The 20,883-nt window shown below is 40.9% G+C and overlaps 1 protein-coding gene across 2 annotated transcripts in view; it reads left to right on the forward strand.

Annotated features, from left to right (window-relative positions):
- Positions 1 to 16,009, forward strand: part of myo1g (myosin IG) — a 49,052-nt gene extending 33,043 nt beyond the window's left edge. For both annotated transcript variants that reach the window (XM_007560035.2, XM_016675367.1), the window contains 2 exons: positions 2,003 to 2,160; positions 15,639 to 16,009. In XM_007560035.2, coding sequence (XP_007560097.2) covers positions 2,003 to 2,160; positions 15,639 to 15,801 — 321 coding nt within the window. In that variant the 3' untranslated portion in view covers positions 15,802 to 16,009. The remainder of the gene's footprint in view (positions 1 to 2,002; positions 2,161 to 15,638) is intronic.
- Positions 16,010 to 20,883: the final 4,874 nt, after the last annotated feature.

A 20,883-nucleotide genomic window follows, 5' to 3' on the forward strand; every position in this document is an offset into this window, starting at 1 on the left:
CCTGAACCTGGACAGAAACCACCTCTGGTTCTGGTTCTGGTTCCTGAACCTGGACAGAAACCGTCTCTGGTTCTGGTTCTGGTTCCTGAACCTGGACAGAAACCGTCTCTGGTTCTGGTTCTGGTTCCTGAACCTGGACAGAAACCGTCTCTGGTTCTGGTTCTGGTTCCTTACTGGAAATGTTTTATTTAAAGAAAGTCGTCGTCTTCAGTTTATTTCTCAGCAGCATCAACTCAGTCTGGAAGTAAATCACCAAGAATCATGTTGAACTTTTCATCCTGTGGCTGTAGAAAACAATCCCAGAGCATCACCCCTCCACCACCGTACTTAGTTGATATTATAATAATAATAAAAACTATATTGATAAGATATTCTCTGTTTAGTACAAATTTAGCGGCCATCTTGTTTCTAGAGAGAAGAGACTTTCTCCTTCACCCTACCGAGCATCCATGCTGGTTGGGTCTTGACCTTTAACCTTTGGCCTGAGGCCTGTAGGGTCAGATGGAGCTGTGGAGTTTCTGACGTTGTGCTGAATCTGCTGGGAAGGTTGGCAGCTGCCAATAACATTTCATTGTTTTAATTTTTTGTTTTTAATTTCTTTCCTTTTTTTTTTTTTACATTTCTTCTAATTCTAATTTATTTTCTTCAGAAGTTTTTTTGTTTTTAATTTCTTTTTTAAATTGTTTTGAGACGACCTTTGACCCTTCCCATGTGGCACCAGTTGCTGTTGTCTTCCCACCCTGGCGCTGCGTTAAGTCACCTGGATGATAAGAGTCCAGCTCTGCTGGTGATCAGTTCATAAAAGGCTTTAAAACTCATAAAATGTTTGTGGAGAATCTGGACCTGAAATGTGAGATTTATTGTCTGATATTTAAACTGAGCTTCAGATTGGAGAGGAAATGGGTTAGAAAGCGCTGAATAAGCGCTGAGGGAACGGGTCGGCCTGGACGTCTCGGGGACATCCAGCTCATTGTTGTCCTGTCTGGATTAACCTGAGTGATCTGTAAGAGGATTATAATCCACTCTGTCTCGTTCTCTACCAGCTCCCACTTTCTCTCCTCCTTCAGTAAATCTGTGCGTTTCTCTAACTGGGTCACAGTTTCTCGCTGCTCTGCCACACCTGAACCGCCGGCCGAATCTGGTCCCACTTCGCCTTGAAACGGTGCCCAAAGTGCGGTTCGGGGGCCGCATGTGGGACGTCCTCCACAATGTTGGCAGTGATGGAGTTAAATAATCTAATCTTCAATATCATAACATTTGTTTTTCAGATTTAATGGAGGAAAACCATGTTTTTAACGCTCTTTATCCAGTTGGTTTAGTCTGTAATTATTGCTCCAACTGTAGATGTGATTAAACCAGCAGCAGCTTTTTTATTGTGACAATCTGCTCACATTTCTCAATCTAAGGATAAATTCTCTTATTTTTGCTAAATTAAATAGTGGCTGAGAGAAACTGGCCTCTAAAGAGTCAGTAAAGTTTCCTGGATACTCAGATAAACTTGAAGGACACATTTATACCTGGTTGTTCACCAGGAATGCCTGTAGAGGGCGCTGTATGTCAGCTACTATTCAGTTCCTTCAGGATTTTGTTTTGTTTGTACTTAAGGAATATTTTCAATGAATTTTGCGATATTTTCACAGAACCAGAGATAATTTCTGTCCAATTGAACATTTATCACAGACTATAACTTGACATCAAGGCAACAGAGTAGAAGTAGGAAATACTGCCACCTGCAGGACGGAGTTAACATCACTGTTACTCGGTGCTTTTGACCATTTCTTCCAGACAATTTCCACTAAACTCATAATTATGCATTGGAGTGAAAAATTCAGTGAATCTGTTGATTTTGTGAGAATTTTGTGGAAAAACTGAACAGATGCAGACAAAAAGCTGTTTTTCATGCCTGATTAGAAAAAATATGTTTTTTGTGATTCATGACAAAGTTTCACCGTTTTTCAGTTTTTACGAACCTTTGTCAATGAGTTTGTTTTGTTTCTGACAGTTTACAGGACTGAGCGTGACCAGCGGGGCTGACCAGATGGTGGCGCTGCACATGTCCTCCCAGGACGACGTCCTGCTGTGTCTGCAGCAAGGCGAGCTTTGCCCCAACCAGGACCGAGTGGGAGAACTGGTCGGAGCGCTGGTGGATCACTTCATTCGGTCAGTACCAGCTCATTCTGCTTCTCTTCACTCACTAGCTCCGCCTGAAAATGCGTCTCGTTGCTGTTTTTATTTGTGAGTGCGAAGAAAATACCGAAATGCAAAGAAAATGGTCTTTAGCTTCCTGTAACTTTGACCTCAGCTTTCCCGAAACCACCTGATTCTCTCTGCAGGTGATTAGTTTTGTCGTTAGGAGATGGAAATGTTGCAGAAAGATGCTTTTTGTTGCATATATATGTCATAAACTTCCATTAAGTAGCCTGTTGATGTAGCGCTTTAGCATTAGCTTGCTTTAAGCAGAATGTTGATATAATCCTTTAGCCTAAGCAAAGCCAATGTTTATGATCAACGCTTCAGTGTTGGTGGAGTTAATATTTATGATTAGCACATTAGCGTTAGAACTAATATTTATTATTAGGGGACACTTCAGGACTCATCACTGAGCAAACCCGATCAGAACCTGCTGCCCTTCATGGTGAATTTGCACCATTACATTATTGTTGCTTTTTGCTCTGTGAATCAGATATTGGAACATGAACAAAGTGAACAGAAACAAATCTGCAAACACAACAGCATTATTACATAAATGCTGTTTATCACCTCCATGTGTGAGTCCTGCTCAGAATAACAGCAGAGTAACAACTCAGCTCCTCTGACATTCAACACATTCGTCATAAATCCGAGTCACTCGTCTCCGCTGGACCTGGACGGCGTGGGTTTTCACGCCACGCAGACTGATTCGCCGTGTTGTCGTAAGTGTTGCCTGCTGAGGCGCCGTCCAGCCTGCAGCCCCCTGCTGCATTAATCCTCCAAGTCCTGCAAGTGACGCACCGAGGAGACAGAACAACATGTTAGGTGGGAATTTTAATTTGATTCCCCAGAAATGATTCAATCCTTCTGGGCAGCAGGACTTTTCAAATGCATTTTACCTTAGAGGCGACCTGTAAGGCTTCCTTAAACAGGTTAGGATAGATCTATGAGTGATACAAAACTTACTCATTTAATTTTTTGCAAAAAAAAAAAAAACATTCTTAGATAATGAGATTTTAGTTTGGTGAATTCAGAATGATCTGTTTTTAAGTCCAATTAAGCTGCTGCTGGCCACGCCCACAACTCACCATTTACACTCGTACATGAAAATGGCTGCAAACAGATGCACAATTATACAACCATACATCTTTGAAAAGCATTAGTAGAGCCTGAATCACAACCAACAATTATGCAGCAAGTAGTTTCTGAACATTAAGTGTTGTCTTTTCCAGCAGCCATTGTACAGCACAAGCAGCAGTAAAACCAGCTGACCAAACGAAATGGAGCGCCACTTGGGTTGCTAGGTAACAACCCAAGTGGTTACCTAGCAACCACTTGGGTGCTAGGTAACCCAAGTGGTTGGGTTGCTAGGTAACGGGTGGAGTTCTGCTTGGGTTGCTAGGTAACGCCACAGTGTGACTTAACAGCTGAGTTTTTGAAATTTCTCGTTTTCTAAACATTAATTTATTGCCAAAAATTTGCCATTCTTCTTTTTTTTTTTTTTTTTTTTAACCTTTGGATTATTTTTAGAAGCAGTTGAGACCCAAATGGACCCACATTTATGCAAAATTCACATTTTGCATCATAATTGTCCTTTAAATGTCGCCGTGGCTGCAGGTGAAAGGCTGCTCGGTCAGATGACTCACTTCACTGCACCATCTAAAGTGCCTGATTGCGTTCCCACTTTTCTGAGTCAACGTAGCCGAGTCGAGACGCCGTTTGGCTTTTGAGTGTTTTATTTGTGGGGTTTGGGGCTGAGAGGACCGGCAGCAGCTGCAGCGGGCGTCTCAGAGGGGAGTCGACCTTCAGGGACTCGTTGCAGCTCGTCTTTGTGCCACCATCTGCGGTGAGTGCAGGGGTCGTGACCTCTGTGGGAGACTCACGGGACTGAGTTGAAGCTGGAGGGGATGGTGAGCTAAAAGAGAGCGTGAGCATGTGGGAGAGGACGAAGGAGGAGGAGGATGATGAAGCACAGAAAACCTCCGCTGCGTTTCCTTCTGTCGGGAAATCAGACTCTGCCCCAGACTGCGTCACTTCAGGTTGAAGCTCAGCGGTCAGAGGAACTTTGCTGTGTACAAAAGTAACAATTTAAAAAGTTTTTCCATCTGCACTGGATATTAAACACGTTTAATCTTCCTATTGTAAAAGAACGAAACACTAAATGACTTTTTACTGGGGCTGGGAATTTAACTTGATTAAACATGTCGATGGAGTTTCACGTCTAGTTCTAACATAATGTTTCCTGTTTCTGTTACTGAAGTCGACTGACCTCAGATGGTCACGGCTCCAAACTGCGGCTGCGACTCGCTTCTCGGAGCCGCCCAGGTTCGGTTCTGCAGAACTGGGTCAGCGTTGGCTCCGGAGGTGAAACTTCAAAGCTGCTGCTATCTGGTTGGACGCCAGTTTGTCATCTTCCATCTTCCTCGTCGTCTGGCTGCGTTCTGGTCCGGCTCCTGAATCGGAGCGGGCCGCGTGTCTGGCTGTCCGTCGGTATGCTGGGGGTGTTGTGTGTTTTCGGTGGGGGCCGGACCATCTGCTGGGACAGCTGGAGGGTCTGCTGGAAGCAGGATTTAGGGTTTGATCGGCTCGGCCCTCCAAGGCTGAGCAGCTTTCTTTATGCAACGGCCAATTTGGGAACTCGGCTAATGAAGCCTTTCCTTTAAATTAATATTCACATCTTTAGCTCATACGGCTGCACAGCAAGTATTATCTATTAGTTTCTTTCTTTTCTATATTTTTTTAGTAATTATTTTATTTTTGGGATATTTTTTAAATCATATATGCTGGTTTCAAAGCTGCAGTATGTAACTTTATAAAACATAAAATATCTGTTACAACTGGCACCTTCACATGTTATGAGACAGAAAATCTGTGAAGCTTGATTTCCTCCCTGAGATGCTACTGGCGTCTGAAGAGATGCACCAAAAACAACCAATCAGAGCCAGGAGGAGGGGCTTAGCGCTGTCAGTCATCCTCATGTACTCGCTGCTAAATATGCCAGCGACAGAGAAACAACAGGAAAACAATTTATCTGCTGTTGTCAGGAGCTTTGTCTACTAGCTTAGCATTCATGACAGGCTATGCTAGCTGCTGCATAGCAGAAAAAAAGCAGAGTGGGAGACGGGGATGAGCAGCACCACACGGAGGATGATTGACAGCACTGAAACCCTTCTTTTCATTTCCAGGGGGCCTTTAAAGAAGCACAGTCGATCACAAGCTAGTTGCTAATCAACCAAAATCCAAAATGAGCTTCGTTTTCACTACAAATGAGCGCAAAACTTCGCTAATGTTGAAAATACACAATTTCACAAGAAACTAAATAAAAAATCACACAGGAATGTTTTTGCACTTGATAATTCAATTAAAAAATAAGGTGTCAACAGATGTAAACAGTTATGAGATTATTTTAATAGTTCATCTATGGTGCTACTCATTTATCAGCTAAACATCAGCGTCTTATTCAGGCGTTGGGGCATCAGGCCCCGCCTACTGGGAGCTACTACCCATGCTGCTCTTTGGGGAGATTGTAGTCGGCCATTTTCCAGAAGAGCGATGGATTCAACTCGTAGGAATGACTCAGCGTTTTATAAACCGATGCTGAGAAAACCAAACCATCCATCATCCAGAACCGGTCGACCTCTTCATCGTCTCTGCCAGTAGTAACATCCGGCTATTGATCACGCGACTCATGATTAAAAAAAAAAATTCATTTCAGTTTTGAGAAATACACCAATTTGATAGGGATGAAAAACTGTTTTTTTTAATCAAAAACATGTTTGTTGTTTTTTAAATCAGTTTTTTTAATTTATTAGGTTTATTTGATGGCCAGTCATTAAAATACACAAACCATGGTGCCACTAAGCTTGTTGCTCTCCAGCAGGGAGATGAATGCATGAATGTCTTCAAAGCAAATCTTTATTTCCTGGGAAAACTCCAGTGTCTGGAGCAGAGCCCTGAGGAACTCCTACATCCTTCAGATTGCTGCAGCTTTTAAAGAAAATCTTTTGGTTCTGGTTTTCCAGAAAGCAGCTGTTGGGCTTTAAAACACCAGAAAGAGACGGATTTATGGGCAGCAGCATAAATGATCTCCTTCTCCTCCCTGCGCCTCGACATCAGCGGTTTAATTTATAAATATGGAGAGACCTGGATCTTCGCTGCATTAATAGCAGCTTCTGGGTCAGCCCTCCCTTCCCGGAGCAGCAGGAAGCGTAATTTGATTAACCCCAAAGCAGATGAGAGGAGCATTGAAGTGGAGAACTTGGTGACTTTGAGGTTTGATCTTGACAGTTTGATGGACAGAAAAAGCTGTGGGAAAATCAGCTCCTCTTATTTCTAAATTAATTTTTAGGTCATGCAAAACGTCATCCTGGTCCTGAAATAGCCGCTCGTGTCCCTCAGCGTCTGTCCTGGATGTTTTCGTCTCGCTGTCGGTCTTTCCTCCTCACTGCCGTCGCCCAGGTTGCTCCTGAGTTTTATCCCACCTCAGAGTTCAGGCTCTAGTTTCAGTCATTATGATCAGACTCAGGTTAATGCATGTAGTTTATGTGAAATAAGACCCTCATCTGTTATCAGATGATTATTAAAGTGTTTGATCACAATCCAGGTGGATTACGAATCGAAAGCTCCTGTAAAGTATTTGAAGTTATTTTATCGTCTGATTCTTGGAATCAAAGTTGAATATTTGACTCTTTTTCCTCTTTTTAGACTGGATAAAGTTTTTTACACTTTGCTGAAAAACAAGATTCAGAGTCGTAATTAAACCAAAACTGTGCAGTGTGTGTGTGTGTGTGTGTGTGTGTGTGTGTGTGTGTATATATACACATTTTCTATGTAAGATAAAGAAAACCTTTCAGTGAATATGTTTGACCCAAAACTCCTCAAACTCACGGTTCCAAGTCACTGAAGGAAAATTGTTGCTGCATTTATGCAATAAAATGATTATTTTCTTACTTAATTATGGACTAATAATTTATTCGCATATTTTAATATATTTCTAATATAGTGTAAAAAGGCTTTATTGGTTAAGTGGAAAATCTGTAGAATGTGCCAAATCTAATGAATCGCCAGAATTAATTGTCAGAATAATTGATTACTAAAATAATCGTTAGTTTTATTGGAAAACTTGACAATGTTACATAATGTCGTGTAACACATTAACATAACTGCCCGTATCAGTGGTAAATACAGATTTCTGTGGATTTACGGATGAAGGAAGAGCTCCGCCTTGTTTCGGAGTTTTTCCCTGGAAAGCCGCGGTTTCTTTCCAGCTCCTCTGCCGACTGGCCGACTTCCTGCTGCATTTCAGTGAATAATTCAGCGTCACTTGTGACCAAATGTCTCTTTCATGATATCAGACTCAGTTTTCTGTCTTACATCGTGACATTTAGGTCAGTTTGAACTCGGATTACTGCCTCCCTTCATGCTGTGTTTTGGTTATTTATCCCAGCGGTGACTTGCTGTAAATCGTCTTGTTCCCGTTGTCACACTGTTCCCACTGTGGGCCTCCCTGCAGCCCCTTTGTCCTGCTCTAAACAAACACATGACAAATAATTGCTGTAAGAGGTTGTAGTCATGTGGTGGCAGGAACTCAAACGGAGCCTTTAGGTTTACAAAGTTAATTATAATATTCAGAGGTTAAAATCAGAGTGTGACTGGATGCATCAGAGCAGAGGGAGCCGCCGCGCTGCGACTGAAGTCATATTTTCTGAGTCATTTTTCTCAGAATGTTTCTCCGAAGTGAGACAGGAAGTGGCGCCTGCTGGGGCCGATGAGGCGGCTCCTGATGATGGCGGTGGACGACCTGCGGGGCGGTCCGCTGCCCGAGCGCCTGGCCGCCGCCTGGCCCAGGCTGTTGCCCTGGAGACGGCCTCCATGGCGCTGGCTAGGATGCAGGTGGATCAGAGTAAAACGTTGGAGAGAAAATATGTTTGTTTTAGCAAAAAATAAACAGAAAGTGGAAAAACCATAAAAATCTAAATATGTTCACTTTTCTGCCAAATATTCTCCCAGGTTTTATTTTGTAGGAGAATCCTGTTTGTTGGACTCCTGCAGCGAAAACAATCAACTTTTTAAATAATAAACTAGTTTATTAATCAAAATTCAGACGGGAAACAGATTTTTCTTGTCTGTGCAAAACTATTTTTATTTATTTTCTATTTATTGTTTTTAGTTTTTCTTTTTCAGTTTTTAATTTTTGTTTTTTAATTTATTTTCTTTAAATAATATATAAAGAAGTGAGATGGATACAGAAGGACCTGATCTTGTTCCAGCCTCCTTTTCAAACAGATTGAATGTTTGAAATGAAGTCAAACAAACAGGGATTGGTCTACTGCAGGTTTTATTTCTGCTGATTCTGCTTTACAGCTGGTTAAAAAATCAAAGTTTTGTTTCTCAGAAAAAGAGAAGAATCTTAATTCTTGTTGAAACTAATCATCAGTTTCTGCTTGCATCAGTTACTGCACCGGTGCAGCGCAGCACGGAGCAGGAAGGAGACGACCCTGAAGCGTTTCAGGCGCCGCCGCGGTTCCTCTGCGCGAACGCAGCCGTCGTTTCCTCTGTGAGCGTGAAAGCTGTTTGAACCCGTCGACGCCTGCTGGGCTTCACGGATCAGACCAGGACCACAAAATCATGATTTCTGTTCACTTTGGTAAAAAAAAACAACATTTTACATGAAGCTAATTTGATTTTATGGTACCAGTTTACAATAAGTTCATAGATGTGTCTCTAATTTATCTCTAAGTACTTTGTAAATCAGTAATAACTGTTTATTATGCATTAATTAAGGGTGAGATGGAAACTATGTGCTAAGAAATCAGATTTACATCTGGTGACTGTGCTTACAAGTTGGTCTGAAATGTTTATTGTAGCAACTTTTGATAAAATATGTAAGTGAACAGATTTGGGGAGAAACTGGTAGATTTTGTCTCCTTCACGCCCTTAAGGCTTAATAAACATTTATTAATGATTTATAAAGTGCTTAGAGATGAATTAACATATCGATGAGCTCTCCATAAGGAGAGTGTTTTAGTAAAGTGCGTTTTAAAAAATGGAAAGTATTGAACCAACCTGGTTATTTTCAGTGAATGAAAGTTATAAAATATAACCGTCAACGTAAAACTGAGTCAATATTTTCAAATAAAACCTGTTTAAGGGATGATGGAGCTGTTTTGATCGTTAGACATCCTGGTTTCCCAGCTGTGCCTGAATGCAGCGCTAGTTGATCCGACGCTACAGACAGGCGGGTCTGGACAGAGTTGAATCTATCTGGGAACCTAAATTCTCCCAAACAGCTTTCTGTTGATGTTCATTACCTGGAGAAAAATGGCTGCCGATCCGTCTGGGACGGGTCGGCAGGTCATCTCCAAACATCATGAACTTCTTTCCATCATTCAGGTCAGCCGTTCTGCAGATCTACAGCAGAATGGCTGAACATTAATTGAAATCAAAGGTGCAATGGTCTAGTCAAAGTTCAGGTTGAAATGTGATTGAAATGCAGTGGTTGCTGCTGAAGGCGTCACCTTTGTTTAAATTAAGCCTTTTAGGAGCTTCTAAACATCAGATCAGTTGTTTTATGTTAAACCTTGGAACCCAAAGAGGGTGTACTTACTTTTCTTAGCATCATCCCTTGTTGCTTTGGCTTCATCTTTGTCTAAATTTTTTGTTTTTTGGACACTAGAGGTTTGATTCAAGCTTGTAACGCCAGATCAGCTACATCCTGACGGAAAACCTCTGGAACTGTAACGGGGTGTACTTACTTTTTTCATAACTGTATTTTGGGTTTGGTGGACTCTCCGCTGAAGAGTAAGTGAGACCTAAAAGCTGCTAACTTTTCCTGCTAAGTGACCTGATGGTTAAATGAAAAGCTGCAACCCGCTGGTCAGGTTGGATCAGCAGAACGACCGCAGGCTGGACAAAACTTCTGCTTTCCGTCAAAACTCATCAACAAACATCCAGAACCAATGAGACGCACAAACCGCAGAGCAGGTTCTTCTCATTTCTTTTCTCCAGAAGAGATATGTTGGTCAGGAGGACTGACTACCAGCCCAAAGAAATGCAGAAGAAGAACGATGATGGAAGTGATGATGGCCGCCGCTGTCGATGGAGTCGGAACCAACAGGACTGGGATGTGATGTGTTCACTGACACAGACATAATTATAACTTCAGCCGTTGTTTACATCCAGATTTACCATATTTGGCTTCTTCTGGTGCAGAATTATAACACAAGTCTCACATTAGCAACAAAAATGTAAAAAAAACAATCGGATAGAATTTAGTTCCACATTTGGAAGTGGTACCAATCTGATTTTATTTTTTTCTTGGTGAAAAGATTTGGATTGGGCCGTTCAGACTACAGAGGAACAGTGAATATGGGTCACATTACAAAGAAAACCTGATCTGAGTCCCATTCTGCTGCTTGTGAATGTATTACAAGTCGAGATTAAGACCAGAGAGCAATGAGACCAAAGCTTTTAGGGCTGAGACCAATTCCAGCGCGTGATGCAAATATTGGGTAACGTTAGCTTGGTGCTCTAGCTAACAGTGGCAAACAGCTGACAAGAAACAGAGAATACTTCCCTAAAACATAGTGTATACGCTACACTGGTGTCTTAATATTTATTGATAGTATTGACTAAACCTGTTTGTGTGAGGCCGGGGTAAAGAATTTTGTTAGCGAGACAATTTGCTAACATTAGCTAGCTAGCTTTGCTAACATTTAGCATGTATTATTCTGGCAGTTTAATGATATTTCCACAGTTGAGGTCTTGACTGGCCTTGAAATAAATCCCGAGTCATCAATGACCGAGACGCCACCGATTCCAGCGCATGATGCTAATATTAGGTGACGTTAGCTTGGTGCTAACAGTGGTCAACAGCTGACAAGACACAGAAACTGAAACACCTGAAACATGCCGTATGTTTCAAGTGTTTCAGTTTCTGTCAGGATGTATGTTTGTGCTTCCTTTCTGAGTGACGATAAAAGTTTGATGTAGTCGTCACTGTCTGAAAACAAAGTGCTGCAGGATTTACAAGCTGCTGTATTCTTTCTTCTGGACGTTTGACAAATATATTCAATGTTTGTTTACTGCGCCACAGTTTTTACTTTTTCTTGAGTAATTTCATTGTGAAGTATTTCTGCTCTTACTTGAGTAAAATTTCTGTATTTTCTTCCCACTGAATGAACAACTAACATGTTTTAACCAAAACTCACCAGACACAGACTCACACCTGCAGCTTTGTTAACATTTCATACGTTTTTTTATTGAAAGAAACTGATTTGGAAACATTTTCTTTTGCCCAATTTTGTTGTTTTTTGTTACTTATATGAATTATTGCAATTTGTTCCTTAAAATTTTAACATTTCCACATAACTTTACATTTTGTTCTGTCTGATGATGACATTTTTAAATATTAAATGATTGATCAGTTACTCAGTACTTGAGCAGACTTTTTACCAAATACTTTTTTAGTTTTTCTTGGACGGATACTTTAAACTTTTACTTGAGTTCGGTCGGTGGGTTCTCTCCTCTCCTCTGATTTCGGTGGATGAATTATCTGTTGACTCTGCGGCTCCAGGGCTGTTTTGTGTCTAACCGGGCCGTAACGACCCACTGGGTCAAAGGCCAGTGGTTCTCATGCAGTCATTATAAACTGCATAATGACCATCCCAGTGTGGAATAACTACCAGTTCTAGCAGAGATTCTCTCCAGCGTGAGATGCTCCACTCTGCCCGACTTTTCGCCTCCTGGTGTCGGTCGGGTTTGATGTTTCCTGCAGGAGTTGCTGCTTTGCCCCAGTTCTGTCTGCAGCTTCGCCTGCTCCAGTGATCTGGTTGTCAGAGCGGCGGCCGTGTCGGAGCATCGACTCCCGCTGCGCTCACACACCGTCTGAAATCAGAGAAGACAGATGCAACCGTTTGAACATGAAAAGTGACAAAAAATAAACCTGAAAACCCAACCTGCTTCGAAGTCAGGAGTCCTCAAGATTTACAGGGAACTCAACTCTGGAGAGAAACAAACATTTTCAAATAATAAACTAGGGCAGCTTTATTACGATACCCCTCAATAAAATCTGCTTCCATAAATTAAATCTCTCCTAATCAGTACCAGGCTTTAACCTGAGGCTGGACAACAAATCACTAACAAGATATATCACAATAAATCAATAATCACATGATAAATTAAAACGAGCTCAGTCATTTCCATTGATTTATCGTTTTTCTCTCTTTTTATCCTCCTACCAAAAACTGGAGGATAAAAGTTTTTATTTGGTGGTTTGGTCTCAACTAAACCTTTTTTTGATGGGATGGTGAATCAAACGGATGATTTAGGTTGAAGCTAAACCAATAAAGAATGGTCTAGTCAAAGTCTGAACCTCAATACAGCCGAAAAGTAACGTGCGGTGCCTGGATGCTCTCCGTCCATCCTGACTGAACTTCAGCTGCTGGATTGAAGGAACGATGAGGAAACGACCCAAAAGACCAACCAGGAAATAACTTCGACTTTGTTTCTGTCATAAAACAAACTCCTTTAAAGTTCTCGATCAGGACGCACTAATGGGATCATCTGAATTTTAATCCAAGGTTTCAGGCTGAGGGTTTGAACTGCCGTCATCAGTTATTCCTCTAAACACAGAAGTTGAATAAAACTCATATTTGCCAACAATCTGTCTCTTGTTCTGGTAAATATGACAAGCGTTGTCTCTCATCTGCAGTGTTGCTCTCCAACATGTGATGGCATAATTATTATGAAACACAGGAAGCGTTTGGCTTCTGCTTCTCAGGATGGTTAACTCTGATTTTCTCTGCTGCTCCTTTAAGTCTTGCATGATGTTTATCCATTGTGCGACACTGAAGACTCTCCTGTGGTTCTGCAATGCGTTGATGCAGAGAACCAGTCACTCTGAGCTGCTTTGTGTGTATTCATGTATGACTGAAAGCTTCTACGTATCTAAGAACCACTTCAGACTGGATGAAAACCACTTTACACTCTCTACCTTCAAAGATCAATGCAAGTAGGAAACCTCTGACCACAGTGGAGCATCTGCACCATATCTGGAAGACATTTAAATTAATTAATATTGTTGAAAACTCCAATATGTCTACAGACTGATTACTGAATGTTGCAATGGATACCCATTTATTTGTGGATTTTTCTGTGAAAAATTTGCTTATTCATGTGTTTTTTGGCAGATGGTTCAGTGAACAGTCGGTGTGTCTGAGCAAACTTAGATCAAATGTGGCGTTCCTCAAGGAACCACATTCAGCTCTCTTTTATTTGGTAACTTTATTCACACAGCAGGTTCTGATGAGCAACTCCCACTTTTATTTTTTGCTTGGTCGTTCATGCTACTAATTTGGACCCAAAGCGACTCTCATTCGCCGCAGACGACCGTAGATGCCATCTAGCAGAGCTGTGTCTGCAGCAGTGGAGAGCGCCACTGCCGTCCCTGGATGGATTTAAAGTTGCAGAGAGTGACAGCATGGCCACCAGATGGTCAGCAGACGAAGGAAGCTGGTTAACAGAAAGCTGACAGCAGCTTCTGACCCGGTTCTGCTTGGCTGTGGAGTTGGACCAGGAGTGGTGGGGTTGGGATGTGATGCGTTCACTGACTGCTTTCATCACTTCGTATTATCATTACCAGCCATTGTTTAGATTTACTGTCTGGCCTCTTCTGCTGCAGAATTATGACGCATTTCTCACATCGACATAAAACGTCTGAACATTCAGACTGAAGACACTTTGAAAACAATTGAATACAATTTAATTCCACATATGGACGAGGCACAGATTGATGTTTTTTTCTGTTGAAAAGATGGAATTGGGCCATAGAGAGTGCTGTGATGAAGATGGATATGCGTCGCATATGACGAACTTTTTGTTTTGGTCTCTCAGCAACCAGCACAGCCAGATCCTGGGTGCAGTTTAGAGCAAGGCAGCCGTCTCCCAGCTAGCTGCTCTTCTCTGCCATCCTGTGAGTTTGTGCCCTGATCTATGTTGTAGAAACCAATCTTCAGAAATCGCTGAAGATGGAACGGACCAAAAAAGCCAATTCTGGTCCAACCCTCGGTCTGGTTTTGGTTGAAGTGAACTCTGGTTCGGTTTGAATGTATGCATGAACGCCAAGCGGACCGGAGACCGCTTCAGAAGCAGGAAGTGGACTACAGAGCAGGGCATTCTGGGTAAATACAACCAAAGCTAACATGCTAGCCTAGCACTAGCAGCAGAAATGTCTCCTGGTCTTTAGCCAAAGACTAAAGAGAAATCCTCCAGCCGCTAAAATCTGACGCCTCCATCTTGTTTCCATTTTGTGAAGAAGGAAGTTGCTCTCAGTGTTTTGTGTCGTTTCCTTCAGTGGTTCTTGGTGCAGCGCCCCCACAGGCCAGGAGGGGAACAGAGAAAGAACCACAGCAGCTCAAAATGTACAAAATGTTGAAGTTTTATCCCAATCAAACCAAGTTTACGCGACCATCATGAAGGAAAACAGCCTTAGGAATGAAGCTGGGCCTGATTGGGGATTGTTGGGGTAATAATGGACTTACAGTACTTGTGGTATCTTAAAGTTGTGTCTTATTGGACAAATTAGATTAAAGACTTTGAATTATTCTGTTTCTAATTAATTTAAATAGAAACTATGAATTCAGCACCTTTTAAAATGACATTTCTCAGAAGGAAGTTCACAAAAAATGAGGATTTCTTCAGAAAAATATTACCTGACACCAACTACTGCAGCGTTTCTTGTTGCAGCCGAGGCTGTTTTTGAGTAAACTCCACCGCCTTAGCAGGCAGTAATGGATGAAACGAAGCCAGAATCCTCTCACATGTTTTCCTGTGACGCACTCACCTGGTGAAGCTGGATGCCAAACCCGTTGCATAACATCTATAATTATGTAATCTGCAGAAATCTAATTCATCTTCCAAACGTTGGACTTTAATTCCAACTTCCAGAGAGGAGTCGGGTCCAATCGGTCCGTCCGGGGGAGAGGGAGACGAGAAACACTTTGATTTGACTCATCAGCCGCCTGCTGCCATGTTTGCCAAGTTGGCTTAAAAACCCAAACCAGCAGCAGATCGGTTACTTTCTCAGAAACACTCAGGTGGCCACGAATAGCAGCTCAGCTTCTGGTCAGAATCTGACAGGAAAATAACGTTTCAATCAGTTCATGGAGAAATTTCAGAGATTAAATCTGTGATGTTTAGTGGGAGAAGTTGATTGGAGTCTGAAGTTTGGATCGTATTCAGAGACACCAACAACATGAGAGAATGTCATGAATTCATAAAGAGTTTATAAGGAAAGCAGTCAGCAGTCATCTAACACGCCGTCGTACTGAAGCCGTTTTCTGTCCTACACAGTTTTTGATCGGTTGATGTTTTGTGTTTTAAGTGACTCTGTGATGTGAATCTCCAGTTTCCTGATTAACAGACGGAGTTTTGTGTTTTTTTTCTCCCAGCATCAGAAAAGCTCTGCTTCCCGTGAAGGTCTGCCGCTCGGCGCTGCAGCTGCACATGCGAGGGAAACCCAAGAACGTGACGGTGGAAACCAAACCGGGTCAGAACGTGGCGGACTTCAAGAAGAGCAAAGACGGATTCATCCTCCTGGTTCCTGAGAAATGAGATCTGAGATCCAAACCGGGACTTTTTAAAACCCGGTTTGTTTCAGGGTGGAAACATACAAAGGACTCAAGTCTGCTGCAAAAATGAGACTTTCTGCTTTTTTATAGATTTTTTTATCTTATAATCAAGAATTATAATAAAATATATCCATCCAGGTGTGTTTGACCTGAAACAACCATGGAGAATAAATTATTCCAGCTCTACCTGATGTCTGATGCTCTGCGGAGGAAACTGGACGTTTATTTCCTTCATTCTGTTTGATTTGCTCTCGTTTTGTTTGGGACGTTTGAGCCCCTGCTGGAGAAACTTGCCCCTTAATAAACTGAATTTACCGACTCATTAGAAGCCAAACCAGCTTTAGACGACCTGCTGAGGCGATTATCCCAGAATGTTCTGGAGATAAAACCGTTTGCAAACGGCACGTCCGAATGCAGCGTGTGCTGCATGAAACCGGCTCCTGTCCTGGTCACAAGAGATTCATTTATCTGTTGAGCAGCATTCACACGGCAGGAAGTTCAACACAAAAAGACATAAATTACTCACAGAAATACATCTTCTGTGAGTAATTTGGAAAAAAAGTATCCCGAAATATGTCAATAGGCGAGGTCTGCTGCATAAATAAAGGTATCAAGTTGTATGTCATCAGCAGAGAAACATGTTGGCTGTTCAATTCTGACAGAAGAGCATTGAAGGTACGTTCACCCAGCAGGCTAATGCAACTCATATCCGCTGTTTTCACAGCAGTCGGCCTGAATCCGACCCGTTTACCCTCCCAAAAATCCAATCTGAGGATTTTTGGGAGGATCGTTTTCAAGGCGTTTGCATCCTGAACGATCATGTCAAATTTTATCCAACGTGATAAATGGACTTGAGACGTGCTGGATAAAATTCAGTCACAATGAAGTCTGATTTCCGTTCAGTTTAATTAGTTGTATGAACGACCACAAAAAAAATTAAAAACAAGAAATCAGAAAGACCTGTGGTTTGAATGAAGTAGTAAATAAAAGTGGACCGTTGGTGGTTCCCTGAGGAACTCCACCTGTGATTTTAGTTTATTGAGCAGTTTACCAGAACCTGACAGGCCCACAGATTTAGCTAATTCAAATATTACAGCCGACATTTGGCAGATGAACACAACACCTGTTGTTAAATACTCTGTAATCTAGAATCTGTTTTTGGTTGAGACATTTTAATTATTGCATTTATCTGATCAAAGGGAGATAGTTTAAAAAAAGCACAATATTTAAGATGGTTATTTTTATCTTTTTCTCCACTTTGCATCTTTCTTCCCGCCTGCAGTCAGACGTCATCTCCCAGAAAGCTCTGCAGCAGGTCACTGATCAACTTTCTGCAGGTTTCATCACAGGACTGGAGGGAAGTTTCTGGCTTGTTAGAACTGTTTAAATGGAAAAAAGAGTCAATTTCCATCTAAGAATCAGAATTTTTCTAGAAAAAACGAGGACATTTCCAAGATTAAAAGTAGAAAATATTCTAGATTAATCTCAGAAGTTTACTAGATAAAATATTCTGAAATTTCTGAGTTTAAAATGTCAAAAATATCCCTGAAATTTTTCAGAAATTTCCTAAAAAAAAAAAAAAGAAATAGAAAAAAAAGAGGACATTTTGGAATTTGAGAAGACTTTGGAAATGAGAAAAATTCCAAATTAAAAAATTGTGACTTTTGAAATTGAAATTTCCAAGATGTTTTCTGGAAAATTTCTGAGATTAATCTAAACATTTCTGAGTTTTTTTCTAGCAAATTTTCAAGTTTTTTAACTCTGAAATTTCCAAGATGTTTTTAGAAATTTTGAGATTAGGGACAATTTATTTTCTAGAAGATGTTTATCTTTTCATATTCAGAAATAACCTTGTTTTTTTCTAGGAAATTTTCTAAGATTAATGTCAAAATTTCTGAAATTTTTTGGTGGAAATTTCCTCCTTTTTTCTGTCTGTTTGCTCAACTTTGCTTGTGCACAAACAGGATTCCTCTGAGTCTAATCTAATTTATCAGGACTGAAGATTGTTGATGCAATCACTTAATGTTCTGAGCAATTCCATTACACAAAAACTGGCACCTGGTCTGTCTCACTTTAGAGATTAGCCGCCCTGCAGCCAGGATTTGGTAACGAGTTGGAGAGGATTTACCCGGGAATGTAATGTTTCCCAGAGCTCTTGTGGTTTTTTTCCTCCCTAAATCCTCTCAGCGTGGAGCAGGGCAGGTTTGGTGAGACCCGCAGGTTTCCAGCATCCTTCCGTCATCAGGCTGAGGGGAGGTCACATGCTGGAGATTACAGTAACATGAGGAAGAGATTGCTTTTTCCTCTGACTCGCTCCAGCAGCAGGAATGCTTATTAATCAGGAAAACCAAAGCCGCCATGTTGGACCGGCTGCATGAAAACACCCAGGAGTCATCAGGAATGAGACATCTTTAATCTGGAAAATGAACAGAACCTGCAAAACGAGACAAATACCAGGGGAATAAATCTGGAGCTCTGGGTTTCAGAATCATGCAGTTTTATTACGATGAGCTTTGTAGTTGAGAAATCTCCAGTTGTGTTTCCATTAACCATCATTGAGCAATTTGACATTTTAAAAATAAATTAACTTGAAGGAAACACGCCTGTAGTGTCTATAACGTTTTGCCACTTGGGTGAGTTTATTTGGTAAAACTGCAAAGGAAAAACTTATTTTGCATCAGGAGTCACATAATAAACAACCGGCTGTTGCCACTTGGGCAAAACAAAGAGGAAAACGACAGGAAGTAGTTGGAGGATGATGTCTGTGTATTTTATAATGATTTATGACATTAACAAACTTATTCGTGTGATTTTATTTTAATTGTGTTTATTATTTAATGAAAGCAATGCAACTGCAAAATATTTTTTGACATTAGCGAAATAATGGAAAAGTTTGAGGAAAAGATTTCCTCAATCTTGTCTCAGTCTCGGACTTTGAGGAGTCTTGAGTCAGTAAAGAAAACTGTGGAAATATCACGAAATTGCCAGAATATTCTCCAATTTGTTTGAACTTTGATTGGATGTTAAATTAACTGTTTCCAAGAAAGTGAGCAGTGATTATTTGGGAGACGCAAAATAGGTCAGTAGAGACGAGTAGATTTTGCTTTCAGAGATGGCGGTGGCTACGTCACACTTCTGCGTCACTAAGGTAAGTGATGTTAGCAAAGTTAGCAAGCTAATGTAGCAATCGAAATGATATTCCTCGTCCTCACAAAAAGAAATTTAGCCAATATTAGCGGTACACTTTAAATTTGCAAGCTATGCACAGTATGTGCTGAATCAGTTTTTTCCGTTTTTTTGTGGCTGTTTGCCTCCGTTTGTTAGCTCACCCAGCTAGCATCGCCTAATGTTAGCATGGGGATCCGGACTGGATCTCAGTCCAGAAAGGTCTGTCTGGTCTTTACACGTTATTCATGCATAAATGTCACAGTCTCAAACCAAATGTCTAATTAGTAAGCAAAATATTAAAATTAAAAATAAATATTTAATTGGCAATCTAAATGTTAAGTTTGAAGCTAAATATTTAGCTCCAAATTAAATATTTACTTGAAACTGTGACATTTATAAATGAGTGAATTAAATGAACTAAAGTTTTCCCTCTTTTAACACGTTAAATAAGCCAAGTTATTGCTGTTAATGTTTTACTGGGTAATTTTCTGGAACTGGACCAGAACTAGGTAGTTCTGGTCCAGTTAATTCTAAGCAAGAACTAGTTCAGCCAGTTTAAAAAGAACTGATTCATTTCAATAGGAACTGGATACTGCACTGTTCAGATTTCGATCTATAAAAAACAGTTGATAACCATAAATTATATTCCTCTTTTTTACTGGTCTATCACATGTGTCATAGGCCATCACATGCTGTCCAAACGTGTGATGCTTTACATGATGAAATATGAAAAAGTGCAAAGGGTGTAAATACTTTCATGCAGCATTTTAAGCACAGAGTGACTATCTGGTGTTTTCCTGATGTTTACACCCAACTTATGCCCCAGAAATCTTGAAGGAGGTGAGCAGGAAAGACAAACGGCTGCTTTTACATTTCAGCTCAACACTTTATTAAATAACCAACATAATAAACAACAATGTCATGAAGAAAGGAAACAAAAACATGAAAAAATTAAACAGTTTTCTTCAAGTTTTTCCCATCAGCAGTATTTTCACTTTCACAGAGACACACCTGGCTCCAGGCGGAGGCTGGACGCTCCATCAGTCGCCCTGCACAGAGCAGGTCTTGTCACGGAGCTGTTGCATCAGAGACGGAGCAGCGCCGCGACTGTCGCTGCCGCACAACGGCCGGCTTTGTGTCACCGGCAGCTGCGCTTTGATGAGAGACGTTACTGATGGCCTCCATCTCTCTGAGGAGGAGAGATTCCTGCAGCTACGCGGGAGGACGAACCTCCAATTTGGCAAAGAGACACCAGAAACTGAGCTGAGAGGAATTCACAAGCCAAACTCAAGTAAACGAGATTCCTGTGTCTCTAATATTTCTATAAAAACCAGAATGACATTTTTTTTTCACTCAGCAGTCACATAGTTTGGGATTTTAACACCTTCAGCATAATGTTTCCTTTGCAACGGAAATAAAAATTGCTGTTAAAAGGCAAAATAAAGCAGCTCAGACCTCTTTTCACCTTTAATGGGACATTAATCCTGCAAATTATGACTAAAATAAATAATGTAGGATGTAAAAACTCTGCAACCGATTGGTTTATAACATCGTAACAAATTTGTTTGTGACGGACTAACGTCTCATTAAAGTACGACGACGTATTGGGGTCATAGATAAAAATAAATAAATGAATAAATGTGTGTGTGTGTGTGTGTGTGCGTGCGTGTGTGTGTGTGTGTGTGTGTGTGTGTGTTTGCCAAAACAATCCGACATATTTTAGAAAAAACCCCTGGAAATTTCTAAGTTTGAAAGGCTGAAAATTTGCTGGTTAAAGACTCAGAAATTTTCTAGAGACAAGGTCATTTCTGAATTTGAAAATTTGTTAGAAAAAAAATTTAAAATTTTGAGATTAGTCTCAGAAATCTTCAAGAAAACAAGGGTTTTTCAGTTTGAA

This window comes from Poecilia formosa, unplaced genomic scaffold (assembly GCF_000485575.1).
Source record: "Poecilia formosa unplaced genomic scaffold, Poecilia_formosa-5.1.2 Scaffold112, whole genome shotgun sequence".
Lineage (NCBI taxonomy): Eukaryota > Metazoa > Chordata > Actinopteri > Cyprinodontiformes > Poeciliidae > Poecilia > Poecilia formosa.